We start from the raw sequence: 17499 nt of genomic DNA, 5'->3' as shown, positions 1-17499 counted from the left end.
TGCCTCCCTCTTCCCCCTCAAACTTATGCAGTTCCATACCGTCCTGCTCATGGGCAGACAAATACCAGCAGATTGGGGAAGTCAGTCTACAGGCCCACTAATGGCCATCAAAGGGTTCCCATAGGCCCCTTCCTCACAAAGCATTCCAGAAACTATTCCTTCCTGTATCTGGCCAAGTCTTACTGAGGCCCCCTGTGTTACGCAGAGGTCCACGTTCAACAAAGGCCAGAGAGACGGACAGCTGCTGGGAAAGCCCTTCCACAGGCCCCACGTGGGCAAGCCAGGGAGCAAGCCCCGTCCTTCAATAAGTTATGAAGCAGGTGGCCAGGTGCCCACCTGGCGGTCTGAGGCTGATCTTCACTTTGGATGGGGGAGGATGTGCGGACAGAGACACACTTTCCATATGAAAAGTCAGCCGGCTTACCTCTCAAGTAACTGCTGTAGTAGTAACTTTTTAAAGGCAACTTTTTATTTAGAAATGATTTCAAACTCACGGAAAAGTGGCAAGAATAAGAAAAGCACACAGAACACCCGTAGGCCCTTTACCCGAATTCACCTACTGTTAACACTCGGCGGGTGCCAGCTGCTCCCTCATTTGTGCGCTTTCTCTCTCCCTCCCCACCCTCTTCTCTGTTAAGTTCTTTTTTTGAATCATCTGATTGCAAGTTGCTTACATCTTAACTCTTTACCCCTAAATACTTCAACGTGTATCTCCTAAAAATAAGAATATTCTCTTATATAACCACAGTACAGTTATTGCTTTCAGTAAATTTAACACCGGTACAATAATTTTGTCTAATCTAGTGTCCATAACCCAATTTTGTCCATTATCCCAGTATTGTCCTTTACAGCATGATTTTCTTTCATACAGGGTCTAGATACTGCACTAAGTCTAAATACTGCAGTCAGTCCTCACGCCTCTTTAGTACCCTTTCGACAGGTTTTGTCTTCTATGATCGTGACATTTTTGAAGAACAGTTACTCCCTCCTCGCTCCCAGCACAGCTGCACACACATGATATTCTCTGGTCTCCCCACTGCTTATCATTCTGATCACCTCATTCAGGTGTTGTCCTAGTTCTCCACTCTGTAATGACTGTGTTTTCCCTTGCAGATCACGAGTGATGTGTGGGGGTCACTTCAAGACCACGCACATTTACTGCTCCTACTGAAAATTTTCCTACAGATTTGGCATCCATTGATGATTCTAGGAAGTTTTACCATGAGAATTGTGTAATAGCAATCTTTTCAAAGCATCTTTGTCTCTGGAAATGAGACCTATAGGAAGTATCTAGAATGGTAAAATGTGTAACAAGATAATATGATTAACAATACACACACATGCACACACACACACACACACACACGGGAACTAAAAATATGGATGTGGCTTTGAATGCAAAGCCTCTTGTGCCACAGAGGAAAAGCTCCACTCTCTAATGCCAAGGCACATAAGGACGATGCTATGCAGGCGTCCCTCATCGTACGAGTTCTCACTATGCTGACACTCACTATCTGAACTCAGAAATGGAACAGATATGTTTTCATATGAGCTCCTAGCTCTCAGAAATCTGTTACCAGCAGTCTGAAACTTAGGAACTAAACAAATACAGAAAATTTGGCATCTCTCACTATCCAAATACAGAATTTAGGCAGTGAGGGGTGGTTTGTACTTTACAATAAAATAGCGTCCCTTTGAGATTTTGTGTATTGAAACTTGGATGGAGAATTGTAAATAAAGAGAAAAGACACTGACTTGCAGCTCTCCTTCCCACCATCCACCTGGGTTCTTTTTTCGGATCAAAATCAGCTGACCAGGGGCGAGAGTGAGCTGCTCGGGGCCGGTGGCGGTGTATGAGGCAATAACCTGGGCAATTTCTGAAAAACAAGATCAAACATGGCAGTGCACGGTTAGAGTCAGCAGGAGAACAGGGCAAGAAGATGTGGGCGCCTCCCAGGTTCACAGATGAACACATTAAAACCAATGTACTGGGCTGGATTTCTACTCAACGAGTAAGGCTCCCTGAATCGCCCCTGTTCCCAGAGCTACCAGGCAGACGCGGCATTCAAGGGCTTGGCTGATCCTCGAGCCCTCAGCGGGCTGCAGACTCCCTCGTCATCCCGTGAAACTTACCAACTTCCCTCCACAAAGTCCGCTCCTTGCCCACTCCTGGCACCTTCTGTCACACCCCTCCCATAATTACCGAGAAAGCCCTGAGGCCACGGGCGGGGGCCTCATTCGCCACCCACCCCAGCACAGCAGCACTCAATGGCTGAGCTGCCACTTCAAAGTGACTAGAGGACTCCATAGCTTTCCCAGCTGCCAAGTACAGCAGAAACAGAAGCCTGTTTTCCTCAGAAACCACTGGGAGCCCGGCAAGAGCTTATTTCTATGTTGTTGCTGCAGATTCTGACTCCCAACGACACAGCCTTCTTCTTTATGCCTCACATTTTGAGTGATCCCTGAATATCAAGGTGCAAATCATGGCAGGGAAAATTTCTTTCTTTTTATTTCACGTTATAGGAGGGACCTGGAGTTAAGAAGGGAACTTTATGCAAAAACAATTCAGCACAGGGAAAAAAATGTAAACAGTTCTGTACTTTTCCTGAATGTGAAAAGTCCCATGGGAAAAATTCCAGCAGTACCACAGACCAGGCTCTGAAACACACATTTCCCCTGGCCCAGGAGATCGAGTATGAAAAAACAGAACCCTTCTCTGCCTGAGTTCTGGCACATCTGCAGCTACGCTTTCTGAACTTCTAGAAGCAATACAGAACAAACTGTTCTACTCCTCTACCCTTGCTCTCCAAGTGTGGTCTGTGAAAGAAAGGAGAAAAGAAGGAAAGAAGGACAGAAGGAAAAGAAGAAAGAGGGAATGAAGTAAAGAAGAATGGAAAGGAAGAATGCAAAAAGGTCCCAGGTTCTGACGAGATTGCCTATTTTTCTACTCACTCCAGGGAACGAGTAAGGCTCTGGCCCTTAAGCGAGCCGCTCTCATCCTGTTCTGCATGCTATCAAGGGTTGGCCACCAGGACAGAAGCACCCGGCAGTCATGGTGCAGGCCTGGCCCTGCCTGACGCTTTGGAGAGCTCGGGGCAAGCAAGAAAGGCCACAGCACGGTCTACTGGCCCAGCCTAGGCTCTGACTGGGAGCTCCAGTTGGGATGTCTGCACTGGGATGAGGATTCTCTTGCAACAAACCAAAGACCAGCTCTTGGTTCCAAGAGTTTATGGCTTGCAGAAAGACCAAACTAGTGTCCTGTTTGGCACTGGATGTTCTTGCTCCTCATGGGACCTGGCATATGCAGCCAGCAATCTGCCCCAACATTCTCTGTGGTCTTCTGTGTCCTTTCTTGCTAGTTTCAGTGCAAAGTAAAGCCCACCTGGGCATCATCTATGAAGTATCTGGACCCTCTGGAATGACAAATGTCCAAAACTTAGAAAACTTACACTTAAAACAGAGATTTGGTGGGTGGTCCAATGTATCTCCTTCCATTGACTGTATTTGTCTGACTAAAATAAAATCCTAGACTATGTGAAATTTCCCTTTCTTTTTCTGGCCATGTAAGCCCAGTTGGAACTGGGCACCAGACAAACAAGCAAATCCGTCTCTTGGCATTTCAGTGACTGTTTCAACCTGTAATTTCCTAAGGATATGATAGCAAAAAAGCTCAAATGACCTAGACGAGGAAGACGTGCCACAGAAACCATATTATTTCACATCCGCTTTTCTTTTTCGTGCTATTTATAGCACATGTGATTTTATTGAAACAAACTAAAACACTTTGGATTCAGAGGTGTGACTATAATTTTGTACCTTCAACGTGTACCGAGGAAAACCATCCAATGGCTTCTAAATTAATGGGACCTACACTCACATAGTATCTGTTGCTCCTCTAATCTTCTCCATTGTTTGTGTCCTGGGAATGCATTATTAGGAAATGAAAAAGGGCTAACCAAGCCTAAGAGGAAGACGGAGAAGTAGCTGAGCCCATAATCCTACAGCTCCATGTATTATAACTTCCCAGTATCTCACCTGAATTATTTATTTATGTATTTATTTTATTTTATTTTTTGAGATACAGTCTCGTTCTGTCGCCCAGGCTAGAGTGCAGTGGCGCAACCTCGACTCACTGCCACCTTGGCCTCCCAGGTTCAAGTGATTCCCCTGCCTCAGCCTCCCGAGTAGCTGGGATTACAGGTGTATGCCACTATGCCTGGCTAATTTTTGTATTTTTTTGATAGAGACTGGGTTTCCTCTGTTGGCCAGGCTGGTCTTAAACTCCTGACCTCAAATGATCCACCTGCCTCGGTCTCCAAAACTGCTGCGATTACAGGCGTGAGTTACTGCGCCTGGCCTCACCTGAATGATTTCTCGACAACCCAAGAGAATATTCTGTCAGGTGACGTCTCCACTCTTCATGTGTGAAGCAACAGACGAATCTCATAACCAAGTGAAATTATTAATGGATTCCAAGGAAAGGACTTACTCTCACCACTCTTAGGAAAGATTCTTTTTATTTTAGGCTTCTGGCCCTAATACACAAAGATGGGGAGCAACTATCAATTACATTCAAAACATTGAAAAGTAAGCATCAGGGTTTGTAACTTACCAGGTTTTTTTCCTAAACTCCCTGTTTTCCCAGCAGTTCCAGAGCCCTTAAAACAGAGCAAAAGGTCTCATTTGCATGCTGAAGTTTTGATCATGCAACTTTAAAAACGATTAATGATGACACAAACCCGCTTGAGCCCCGAAGCCCCACTTTTCATTCTGGGAAAACACATCACTGTATCACCTGACACAAGGATATAGATTAGGAAAACATGGGACAAAATAAGCACTTTAAAACATGTGGCTTTTACTTGTTTCTATAAGAGAAAAAAACAGCAGAGTATGGGGCCCTGTAAGAGCCCAAAAGGCTCCGAGCACAGGCACTTCTTGGACCTGGTCAAATCTAACAGGAGGTTCCAGGATAGGAAGACTGTTAGTTTACATCCTAAATACTAAGGTCGAGCTTATTTTCACATGGTTAATTATGAAATATTTCACATATAAAAAGTACAGGGAATATAACTCATGAGCCTACCACCCGGATTTAACACATTAAAATATTAATATTTAGCACATTTGCTTCAGGAGCTTTCTTTTTTAAAAAACTAACACAGTACAGGAACAACTGGAACCTCTCTTCCCCCATCCTATTCACCCCTCTCTATCCAAAGAGGCAGTGGCTGTCCTGTGTGGCCTTTCCACTCAATTTCACAGCGTTTATACACTGAAATTTCTCTATCAATGCAGAGAGGCAGAGCATATTTCTTCCCAACTATCAAGTGTTTAAAAAGTGCTCTGGGGTTGAATTCCTCTCTGGGATACTCATGGAATTTTAAACCAGCCAAGTAAGCCAACAACAGAGACCACGAGAGGCAGGACAGCAGCCAGAACGGAATCTGTTGTTACAAAGTGCTTTATTCTAAATTAATTTATGCTTGAGTCTATCTTGCAGTAAATTAAGTATTCCAATTAAAACAAAACAAAAGGCTTAGTAAACTAAACATGAGTTACTGAAAGAATAAAAATATGCCATTTATCTACCAGGAACACAACTTACAGTCTCTTTACTTTGCTTATTGAAATTTAAGAACCATTTACCAGGAAAAGTTTGGGTTAAATTTTTACACTGATTCTGCTTTATTAACAAACAAAGTTATACAATAGCAATCTCTCACTATTTTACAATAGGCTGCATATCAAAAAAAAGGAATACCAATGAAATAAGACTCCAGTGACCACTTAACTTTCCTAGTACAGGCTTAGAATCGACTCCCTATACTCCATAAAAAGAACAAGGCAATTGGCAGTACCCAACAGTAGAGTTCAAGTAGTTTCAACGTGCTCCCTTTGAAAAACCCCAGCCAGTCCCACAAGTTGGGATGGATTCAGAAGGCCATGTTCTGTCCTCCCAGCACCTATAAAGTCCCCCAGACTGTGCCCCAGACCTGCCCATACAGAGAAGGGAAGCAGGATGGGACAACTCTCCCCATGCCCAGACATCAATTCTGGTATCTGAAGCTGGGTCTGGTGTTAAGTTTGGTCAGATATTTTGCTTTTACACTGAACTCTGTATTCAAGTAGGATGAAAGAGCTGAGTTTTCAGATTTTTTTTCATTATTATTGAATAGTATCACTAAATGTATATCTAAAAATTTTTAGTACTGCTAGTTCTTCTGTGGCTAATAACTTAAGACTGTGGTTAAGAAAGTAGCTTACAACTCCACTTACCTTAAAAAAAAGTCACTGTGTTTTCCTAACATTTATTTCGGATGGTTTTATTACAGTAGAAAACTGTAACTTATTAAAATACACTACAAGTAATAACTTTCGTATTTTAACTGATCCAAAAAGTAAAGTCACTTTAAGAGTTTTCATGCACGGTAATAGAAATTGAGTTTGGCTTTTAGGGTTTTACCCAACTCCCCTGAAATATCATCTATATGACTCTCATTGGACTCGACTTGCTGGCCTGGAGAAGAATTTAATTCTCTGTTTCCAGGTCTGAAAAGTCCAATATACTAGCTGTCTCACAGGGCAAAATTATTTTCTTCCAGGCTTCTGCCAAATTCTCCAAGGGTGGGCAGACTTAAGTAAATCCATCCATGGGAATTCCACTTAGCTGCTCTCAAGACCGCAGCAAGAAAAACCAAAAAGCAAAACAATGCCACCCCTTAAAAAAACAAAATCCAAGCAAATAAAATTATTTCTGGGAGCTGCAGGAGAGGTGAGCAGGCCAAGGGCAGGACTACTAGAGCAGGGCACCAGGCCCAGCCTCACCCCCAGAGCAGCTTCGAGCACATGGAGCTGCACATGGAAGAGCCCAGTATACCTTCTACTACTGGCATTTGAAATAGAGAGAGAACTTTGTCCACTTGCTTACTCCTGAGAAAGCGGCCCCTACAGGCTCCCTGCCAGCCTTTTCTCTCTCAGTACCTAGGAGGTATGAGGAGAAAAAGAAAATAACTGTGTATTGACTGTCAATGCTTAAAAAAATGAGTCAATTCTTGTTGGTTTTTTAAAATGTGCACTGGATCTGTTAAATGACTCCATTTATACCCTGAAACTCTCCACTAACGTGCAAGTGGCTCCTACAAGACTGACTCCCATACTCTGTGGTAAGTCCAACCCACCATTCCATTAAACTTGCACTATCTTAAGACCACAGTTTATGCGATCAAACTTTTAGGGCTCTATTTAACAACAGTGGGAGCCCTTCCAATCTATACAGATAATAGCACTTAAATTCAGTCCTGATCAACGGAGATTCTAAGGCCTAGTCAAAAGTGTACCCATCTCTTAGATCTTGTGTCTTTCTACTGTGTGGGCAAAACCAGAAATTCTAAAAACTTTCTAATAATACCCAATATTCTGGGGCGATTATCACCAGAATACTTCTGTTCATACAGGCAAAATATTGCTATCATTCTTGGGGCATTTAAAAATCAATGACCATAATGATCTAATCAAGAAAGTTTACTCCAAAGCATAAGTCGGTTACATGCAGGAAGAGAGCTTAATACTGAACATGATCCTCCCAGCTGATGCGGACCAGCCCCATCACACTCAGCCTCCACTTAGCCCTGATGCGTTCTGCTTGGGGGAAGCCAATGCTTACTCTGCAGTGCCAAATAACAAAATCAAACAATGACAGGTCACACTGGATTTACTGTCACATTCCAGAACTTAGCAAAACCCAACAAAGTTCCACTGTCAAACATCGTGACTCCCCGCAAAGAGAATCACCGCACAGAAAGGGAGAGGAAACAGTTAATGTGGGTTTACCTCTGAATCTTTAAGCCTCACATAGTTAGAAGGGAAGACTCCGGACTTGTCGCCCACAGTTCCTGTCCACCAGTCACCATCTTTCTTGGTAACCAAAATCACATCCCCTTGCTGAAAGGTTAAATCTCCTTGCTCAGAACTCTCGTAAGTGTACATGGCAATAAATTCTGGTGGGGAGAAATATTGAGATACGGAGAGAGCTTGATTGTTTAAAGAAATCCCAGACAGCTTTGCAAAAGCAAGTTTACGAATAAGGAAGTTAGGACAAGATCCATTCAAGAGAAAGGCTAGTCACAGATAAAATACAGAGCTGCAGAATACCCTGGGCTCCACATTCCCCCAGTGCACATAAAAGTTCAGTAGCTGCAGACAGGGAGACAATTCCTGGGAAGACCCAGACACAGGAACAAAAAACCCAACTGCATGTTTACCGACACTGGAGTATTTACGAGTGATCTGTCATTTAGCGTCATGATTTATTTTTGAATGAAAATGGCTTTTACATTTATTTTTAACTAAGAGTTACACAATACCTACTCTGTGCTGAGCACTGGGTCAGATGCATTCAGATGCAGGCTCTTGGTAAGCATATTAAATATGTGTATTTCAGTTTTGAGGGCACCAAGTCACAGTTTTAAAAAATTGTTAGACAGCATATATCCTTTGCGTAAATTAAATAAGACATACTTTTCATTATTCAAGTGCCTGAAAACTTATGTCCTATTGTGCCATATACACAATATGATAGGAAGCTGTTAGAACACAAAATGAGTTACACATATTATTTAGTTAACAATGGGCATCTAGTTGTCATTCAAGAGCACAAACAGGGAGGAATGATGAGAAAAGGAATGTCCAACCCAATCCCAGAAAGCCTTTCAACAAGTTAAAAAGACAAATCCCAGTTTATCACATTTTATTATCCATGTCATTTAGTCTTAAAGAATAAGAACTAATGTTCCTTTGTGTCTTGAATTTGAAGGGTGTGCATTACAGAAGAAACTTTTCTTTTTCATTAGACGTAGAACTTTGCATCACTCTTGGTGGATTTTATTAAGGCTTAGAACCAAATCACACGCTCAGAAAGATTGCAGACACAAAATCCTACATGGAGGTTCTAAGTACAGGATAAAAGATTTACAGAAAGATGCACACGCTTCTTGTTTCCACTTTTTCTCCATTTTATCCTAGGCTTTTGTTTGTATTTTTTTAAAGCAACAGAAAATCACCATTTACCCAAAAGTTGATTTTATGATGGACAATGTCTGTTTCTCTCTAAACCTCAGATGATGTTCCTTTAATGTCCAGCCTCGTGTTGAGTAAGAGGCAGGACTTTTGTATGGAGAACTCCTTCAGTTAATTATCAGAGCCTCTGCAGGAGGTACTAATGAAAACTAAAACAAACAGACAAAAACACAAAAACCTCTAACCCTTGTGCTCACGTGGGCAGCCCCTGGAGCAACAAGGGCCTCCTTCAGCGCCAGTGTTGACCTGTCAGCGCCGAGGCCAGCAGCAATTGCTGGTGGAGAGCACTGGGCCCCATGGCAGACACAGGTCATTCAAACGTCCCAGGGAAAACAGAAGACTCTCTGTCTTTAGCCCTGAGGTGCTGGTAACACATACCTCTACAGTGAAAATTGGAAAAACGATTTCCCACACAAGGAAATCAAAGTTTGGTGGCTTTAATAGGGTCATTCTTTCTTCATTAACAGACTCATTTTTCTGCTTTCTCCATACTCTCACCCTTCCCTTTTCATTCTGCTCCCTGTTACTGTTCTTTAGATCATATTTGGCCATTTAAGACAGGATCGTTGGCCATCAATACTTTCCCCAGTGATTCCTCAACTTCAAAGTTACTTTCTTTAAAATGGATCCAAATTTTGAAGTAACTTTCCAAATGCTTAAGAAACTTCAGAAACATGAACTCTGGCTGAACTTGGTATTGCAGTATAAAATATAAAGGAGACTGGGAAGACCAAGGCTGGCCTTGCCCTGCCTGCCTTGCAAAAAAGCATCTGAGAGTGGCTTTAGGGTAACAATGAAACCCAGAGACATGATGACAGATAGGCAGAGGTTCCTCTTCAGCTACCCCTTCTCAGGAGACATTTCACAGAGGGCACTGGCCATCCCCAAGCCAGTATTTTAAAAGCGACCCAAGCCAATCACCTATTTTATCTGGTTTACAGTTTACTTTAAATTTGATTATGTTCAATGTGGTATTAACAAGAGGCTCATTAATAAACGAAAATAGCTTTTCTCAGAATTTCCACCCCTTCACAAAGCCAGCAAGTTTTCCAGATATTTCTAATAACTAAGTCATTTCAAAACGGCTGTAATAAATACAAATGAAGATCAGAATTTAACTCCATCATGCTGCCCAATTTTAAGTATATGCGTGGTTCACTTGTGACCTATTTATTGAGGCCTCAATACATGTCTCGAAACAAATAAATAAACATTCTTCCACACTGCTATTGGATGAGGATGCTCATACTTTATGTAGCTTTACCAGTAATCCCGGGAATGAAGCAAAAACGACATAAAAGTAGTAGACATTTACTGAGCTTTGTTCTAAAGGCCTTCTGCATATTATCTCATTATCCTTGTAATAATTTCCTACCTCAGGGGGAGTTATCACAGCCAATATACAGACAAGGAAGCTAAGGCATAAACAAAATAGTACTGTTACTAGATGGGTGAGTCAAGATACAAACTCCAGCCCTCCAGTGAGCCTTGACTGGATATAACACACCAAAGTATTTTTCTTTCTTATTTTTTGGTGAGGTGCATAATTTGCTTTTTACTAAACTAACTGCACGTGCTGTGTTTAAAGGAGCTTTTGCCTTGTTACCCTAACAGTGGATAAAAAGTCATTAAGATAATGAGAATGTATAAAGGGAACTCTTTAATCATTTGCATGGTAATAGCAAAATTAGATGCTGGATTGTTTAGTGATGATAAGGTTTTATAGCTATGCTATGAACTAAAAAAAATTTTTACTTTAAAAAATCCTCTTGAAAAAAGAACATTGTTACTGTGAGTCTGAAATACCATTATATCTTAATCCTCACTGTCTCCACCTAGAACAGCGGTTTTAATAATTCTATTTTTCATTGGGCAAGGTTTCTAAGGAATGTAACAATCTCATTATGGCAGACAAACTACATAAAACATTCTATTCTCATGTAATGTATTCAAGGAACCCATAAAGAATTACTATAGAATTGGTTAGTTATAGCATCTGTTAACTACAACATTGGTCAGACGTCTACACAGAAAACCCATCTAACTCAGGGAGCACTCTCCAGATAGGATGTGATGATGGCTGTACTGAATGTAAAAAGGATGTGAGATTTTTGCCATGAGGGTCTGAATTACATAGGTTTTGCTCAGTTGGCATCCATATAATATCTAGGATTATGTCAGCAAGTAGAGATTGAGAAATAAAGCAATAATTTGCATAATAAACACTCAAAATGATTTTTTTTTTTAGTCCTAAATTGTCTGGTTTGGTTGTTTTCATGGAGCACATAAATTTAGTTTTGGTTTCATTTGGGATAGTACAGATGGCATTCATGTTACTCTGAGAACTCTAGTGGTCTGTGTAGTTACTTTTAAAAATGAAATACTTATCTATGAAGTCAGATGAGACTAGACTATGTTAGATGAAGCAATGACCACAATTTAGCTATAGAGATGCTTAGAAAACTTGATTCTTAGTGAACTAAATGGGTCTCTTGTAAAAGTCAAAGGGCTCATAATAAAATACAATTAGAAAATTCAGTTTTTGATGATTAATAAGTCTGACAGTATTTTCCACAAAGTACTCTGATTCTGTAAAGAGCTAAACTTTCGTTTTACTGTAGTTTAATATACTGATCATAAATGTAGTCTATCTTAAGATGAAATTCAATCTCATTTCAAACATTTACACCATGTCCTTGACCCTTCTGAAGAACATAATACAACTCAGGCCCTCACCTTCTCCCGAAACGACCGGCTTGGCTGCTGGAGAGGCTACTCGCTTTAGACTAGCAGGACTCTCTGAAGAACCAGAATCCATGCTGCAATAAGGGAAGAAGAGAGTATTTTAATTTTTATCTTTGAAGAAAATAGTGCAACTGACACTGATTTTTCTGTTAAAACTGCTTAACTTTTAAAACTTTAAACAATTTACAGTTGAAATAGTTGCACTTAGCTAGTTTAAAAACACATAATTAGGTAATACAGAGGCATGACTCTAAGTTCGCATTCTTATTTTTCAGCACTTTGCTATACTGGACACATAGCTTATGTACTAGTTTGTTTCAAGGCAAGACTGAGAGATGCTCACTGAATATTTTTGCTGTTTTCATCTTCTTAAAGCTCATAATTTGTTTTGAACATTAATATGGTTGGAGGAATTAACAACCTTAGGTTCCATGCTATAAGACCCTAATGAAAAAGACAATTAAGTCCTCTGATCATTTCCCCAAATCCTTTGGGTTTCTAAGTATTCACACATATCTGGTACAGCACTGGGTAATAAGCATAAAGAGAGTCATAATCTCCAACTAATGCACAAGAGAGTTCCAGGTCTCAGAGCTGAATTCCTTCTTGCATAAGGCAATGAAAAACAAGGCACATAGGTTTTCATGAGGGAAGAAAGAATGCACTTATCGATAAGAGGCTCCCTTTTGGTACTCTATATACTCTAACTTTTGCAGTTAAAAGATCTAGAAGACAAACTAATCCCGCAACGCCTGTCTGTGAATCTTAACTAGTGCAAACAGTAATTTAACGCCTAGTATTGTTTTCATCAAGTACAAGCAGATAAATACAAAAATACCTGGTAGATTTCCTTATGGGCCCTGAAATGAGTTTCACGTAAGACTTGGGGAACCAACCCTTCTGACCTTGAACTTCTCCAAACCACCACATGTCTTGCTGTTCCAGGACGGTGATGACATCATTTTTGTTAAAATTTAAATGGTTGTCTTTTTTGGCTCTCCAAGGATACAGGGCTTGAGCTTGTAGCCCCTCCACCTTTTCACCCTTGTGTGGAATGACATAAAGGACCTCTCGTTATGTTGCAGTTTGTTATCAATTAGGGCAGACGTGAACATGGCACCTCTCCAACAAGCACAGGTCAGACAAGCACACATGGCCACAAAGGGCCCTGAGGCAGCACAGCAGGAGGGCTGGATGCTTCACTGTTTCCCAACAATTGTTTATTTCCAAAAGTGGAGGCAAAAGCCTGCCAGCCTCTTCACAAAGTCATTGTCTGACCATCTATAACTCTCTATTTCAACAAGCCAGGTCACAATTATTCTGTTGCATCTATGCGCCTTTTAAATTTTGGTTCTATTTTCACTCTCAAGTTGCCCAGGATACCTACCCATTTCCAATTTGACTGGTATTTTTAGTGGAGGATTAACACTGGAGCAGAAATTTTATGAACTATCATGAGATCATTAACTGGCATTTTAGTTTAGGTGGACCCAGGGAAATAGGTCCTATCTGGATTATGCTTGTTTTAGTTCCTTTTCAGAGAAAACAGGGATTTGGTGAGCATAAATTCATTGTAATTACCATTTATTGTACATCTACATGCTGCCCCATGAGATTACAAAAATGAAAAAAACAGTCTCTGCCTCCCCCAAATAATTTAGGGAAAAGCACTTTATTAACCATAAAACACTATAAAGGTGGGCAGTATTATTAGCAAGTAACTCACAAGTAATGGGGAAGAAAGAGATAAAAACAACCATGTGTACCACCTGGCAGAATGCAATATACTGAAAAGGAGTTCCTACTATTCACTGCAGGAATAAAGAGGAAAGAGGGATGAATTCTGCCTGGGGGCATCAGGGTAAATTTCACAGAGGGGGCAGCATCTGAGATGGGCCTTGAAGGATGAGAAGGACTTTGACAGCTAGGGCTTCGGAGGAAGGGCACTCCAGGTCGAGGGCGCAGCATGGGCAAAGGCCTCGAGGTGGAACACTGCAAGGGGTCCGGGAAGAGAAGCACAATCCGGGGCTGCATGTGGCCTAGTCTCATGGAGGGGTGGAGGAGGAGGTCAGGCTGGAAAGGCAGGGTAAGGTATTTATTATCTTTTAAGAAGCTCTAGCATTAAACCATTACAATATCTTAAAGCATTTAGTAAAAAATGAAACCCCAAGTTTCAATCATATATATGAATGGGCAAGAACAAAGGACAATGCCTAGAGAGAGTTACTTCAGAACCAGTTTGTACTTGCCTTCGGAAGTTATTTATATTATACTGACATTAAGTTATGATTATGTCTGATAAGCAGAGAGAATTTACAACAGGTCAAATAGTTTCGCATCTATGTTGATAACCTCTAATTCCTGGTCTTCATGGGTTCTTACCTTCTTAAACCCATGACATCCCTATCCTATTTCCTTCCACTTAGCTGTACATTCACTCCTTCAAGTCCCTCAGAGCTGAGGCGGTTTCCCTGGATTTTGAACACTCCTCAGATTGTATATTCTCGACCTTCCATTTTCCCCCTTGCAGCGGACCTGCCACCTACATAGCTCCTCATCCCACAGCCCTTCTGCACTGTCTAATCCTCTCGGCCCCTTCATTGACTTCTGTGAAGCATTGCTAGAGAAAGCTGAGGCAATGTGCAATGATCTATTACAGACTCAGGTTAAATTAAGCCAGACAATCCTTCATTTTTTTTTTTGAGAACTGAGTCTTGCTCCGTCACCCAGGCTGAAGTGCAGTGGCGCAATCTCAGCTCACCACAACCTCCACTTCCCAGGTTCAACCGATACTTCTGCCTCAGCCTCCCAAGTAGCTGGGATTACAGGGGCCCACCACGACGCCTGGCTGATTTTTGCATTTATTAAGTTTTTTAGTAGAGATGAGGTTTCACCATGTTGGCCAGGCTGGTCATGAACTCCTGATTTCAGGTGATCTGCCTGCCTCCCAAAGTGCTGTGATAACAGGCATGAGCCACTGTGCCGGCCCAATTCTTCATTCTTCTTTGTTGGCTCCCTCATTTGCCAGCTCCCAAACCTCTTCTACACTACGCAGTCCCGCCGGGCTCCTTCCTCACTGAAAACAGTATCATACAGCCCAAGCTGAACATTTTTCTTGGCTTTATCTTCTCCAGTCTCTTTTCACTCTTCCTCACCCAGAAGAAAAAGACTCCTGTCTTTTCTGTGCCTTTAATGTTGTTTGCCTTACACCAACTATATCCTCTGACACTTCACTTTTCCATCCCCATCTCCACTGGCAACACGGCTGGTTCTTGCTTTCCTGAGGCCCCTCCACTCTGGTCCTTCTCTTTCCTTTTGCAGATCTTTCCACTTCCTTGCTGCTCATTTCCTTTTACGCCCCTGCAGTGTGGTTTCATCCTTCTCCTTCCCAGGTTACAAAGCTCTACCTGTCACAATGAATGGTCTCTTCTTTGCCCTGACCACAGTACTTAATAACATAAGCAAACTCCCTCCCCCACCTCCACTTTCTGGAACAACCCCCCAACCCGTCACTGAGTCACTGTTAACTGAGCATGTGACACGTGCCAAATGCTGAGCTAGGACAGATGCAAAGGAAAGTACCATTTCCTGCTGAGTAGCTCCTCTTCTTCTTCCAGGCCACAGAACACACACGTACGTGCCTGTGGATTTGCTATTTTCTCCCTGTATTCTCTCTCCTTGGACGACCTCACACATTTCCTGAGATCCGATAACGTTCTCTACGGGAATGGCTCTCATCTATAATCCCGGTCTCGTGCTCTCTTCCACCCTCCAGATCTATGTTCCAACAGCCTGCCAGACGGGGTCCCACGTACACCTTCAACTCAACACAACGAAAACCCAACTCTTCCCTTTAACTGTGCATTTTCTGCCTTCCTCCTTTCCCCCTTTAAGGTGGGCCCTTTTTCTCAATCTCAGCCCTCTTCCCTTTCCTTCGGCTCCCATAGGCATTGTGACTCCAAACTCTTCACTCTTCTCTGCAGTCTCTCCCACCTGCACGCCTCTTCTGCTTCCACCGGCACCTCCCCACTTGGTGAACATGAACTCAGCTGGGTCCAGGCCTGCCCTGGGTCTCAGCTGGGTGACAGCAACAGCCCCCTGACTGGTGGCACTGCCCTGCTGGCCCTCTACTCTAATCTTCCTGCACACCACTCCTCCAGATGGGTCTGCCTAGAGCCTGTGTTCCATCTATCTGGGTGTTCTCAGATCAGAAACGATCCTGGAACCTCCAGTGCCTCCCAGAGGGGCACTTGCCATTTGGCATGATTATTGATAGAAATTTCAGCATTTTATCATTATTGTATGAAGCAAAAGAGAACTATTCAGAATAACCACCTTTATCTTTTCAGACTTATTATTTCCGAGCAGGGCATTTCAGAGCCTCCCATTAACCTTTAATTGGTCTACCTTTTCCTGTAAAAACTCAGTGGTCTAGACAAATAGAGTGGTGCATGACTTTCCTTAAACACATACTGCTTGTCTGCCTTAAAGCCTTTCTCCCAGCATTTTCTGTCTGATATGCCGGCTCTCTCCATTTTCTAGTAAGATCTTACCCACTGGTCAAGATGCAGCTCAAATGCCACTTCTGCAATGAAGTTTCCTTCATCAACCCAGGCAGGAGAAGTTGACTGTGCCCCACCCCCATCCCTAACTCCCAACTATTCACAGCAGATTTCTGGCTCCTGCACTGGATTCCCATACTGCCAGCCAACCAAGACATGCATAACAAGGCTTGCTTCTAGATGACATTGCCAAAAAGCATTTGCTGAAGTTGTTGGCACGAGATAGCAAGCTAAGTCTTCCCACTCTCACTGGCTGCCTTTACCTGGCCTAGCACAGGAGACGGGGAGGAGCCAGTGGCTGTGGCTGGAGTAAAGGCGGATCTCTGCCTTAACTGGCCGGCACTTGGAACGGTGAGAGAGGGCTGGGCTGCCCATGCATCCCAGTTATCTGTTTCTGGTTTCTCATTCGTGCTGGTGGGCCACCTGGAGGGAAAAGCATAATACCATGAATAGCAAGCACTCCCTAATATGCCAGCTTTTTACCCACAGTAAAGTATCAAAAAAGAAAGAAAGAAAAAAAAGAAAAAGAAAAAGATGGTAACTGATGAGCCTGTGCAACACAAACCTAGTATATTTATGTGGCTTTCTACAGTTAAAGAACAAGGAGGCTGGGTATAGTGGCTCATGCCTGTTATCCCAGCACTGTCAGAGGTCGAGGTGGGTGGATCACCTGAGGTCAAGAGTTCAAGACCAGCCTGACCAACATGGTGAAACCCCGTGTCTATTACAGATACAAAAATTAGCTGGGCGTGGTGGCACACGCCTGTAATTCAAGCTACTAAAGAGGCTGAGGAAGGAGAAATGCTTGAACCTGGGAGGCAGAGGTTGCAGTGAGCCAGGATCGCATCACTGCACTCTGGACTGGATGAGAGTGAGACTCCGTCTCAAAAAGAAAAAAAAAACAAAAAATGCATTAGCTGGGTGTGGTGGCGGGCGTCTGTAATCCCAGCTACTTGGGAGGCTGAGGCACAAGAATTGCTTGAACCAGGGAGGTGGATGTGGCAGCGAGCCACCGAGATCGTGCCACTGCACTCCAGCCTGGGTGACAGAGCAAGACTCTGTCTCAAAAAGAAAAATAAATAAAAGAACAAGGAGGAGAGGAAAAGGCATTTGT

The 17499-nt window shown here is 42.5% G+C and overlaps 1 protein-coding gene across 2 annotated transcripts in view; it reads right to left on the bottom strand.

Annotated features, from left to right (window-relative positions):
• Positions 1–17499, bottom strand: part of ITSN1 (intersectin 1) — a 247032-nt gene that overhangs the window by 58115 nt on the left and 171418 nt on the right. For both annotated transcript variants that reach the window (XM_017883938.1, XM_017883937.1), the window contains exons 21-26: positions 16649–16808; positions 12662–12867; positions 11815–11897; positions 7834–8000; positions 4613–4658; positions 1756–1877 (exon numbers count right to left, since the gene is read on the bottom strand). In XM_017883938.1, coding sequence (XP_017739427.1) covers positions 1756–1877; positions 4613–4658; positions 7834–8000; positions 11815–11897; positions 12662–12867; positions 16649–16808 — 784 coding nt within the window. The remainder of the gene's footprint in view (positions 1–1755; positions 1878–4612; positions 4659–7833; positions 8001–11814; positions 11898–12661; positions 12868–16648; positions 16809–17499) is intronic.

The sequence above is a fragment of the Rhinopithecus bieti genome, unplaced genomic scaffold (assembly GCF_001698545.2).
Source record: "Rhinopithecus bieti isolate Rb0 unplaced genomic scaffold, ASM169854v2 scaffold_13207, whole genome shotgun sequence".
NCBI classification, from domain to species: Eukaryota; Metazoa; Chordata; class Mammalia; order Primates; family Cercopithecidae; genus Rhinopithecus; species Rhinopithecus bieti.
The sequence above is the reverse complement of the archived record's forward strand: the minus strand, read 5'-3'. Positions and strand labels throughout refer to the sequence as shown.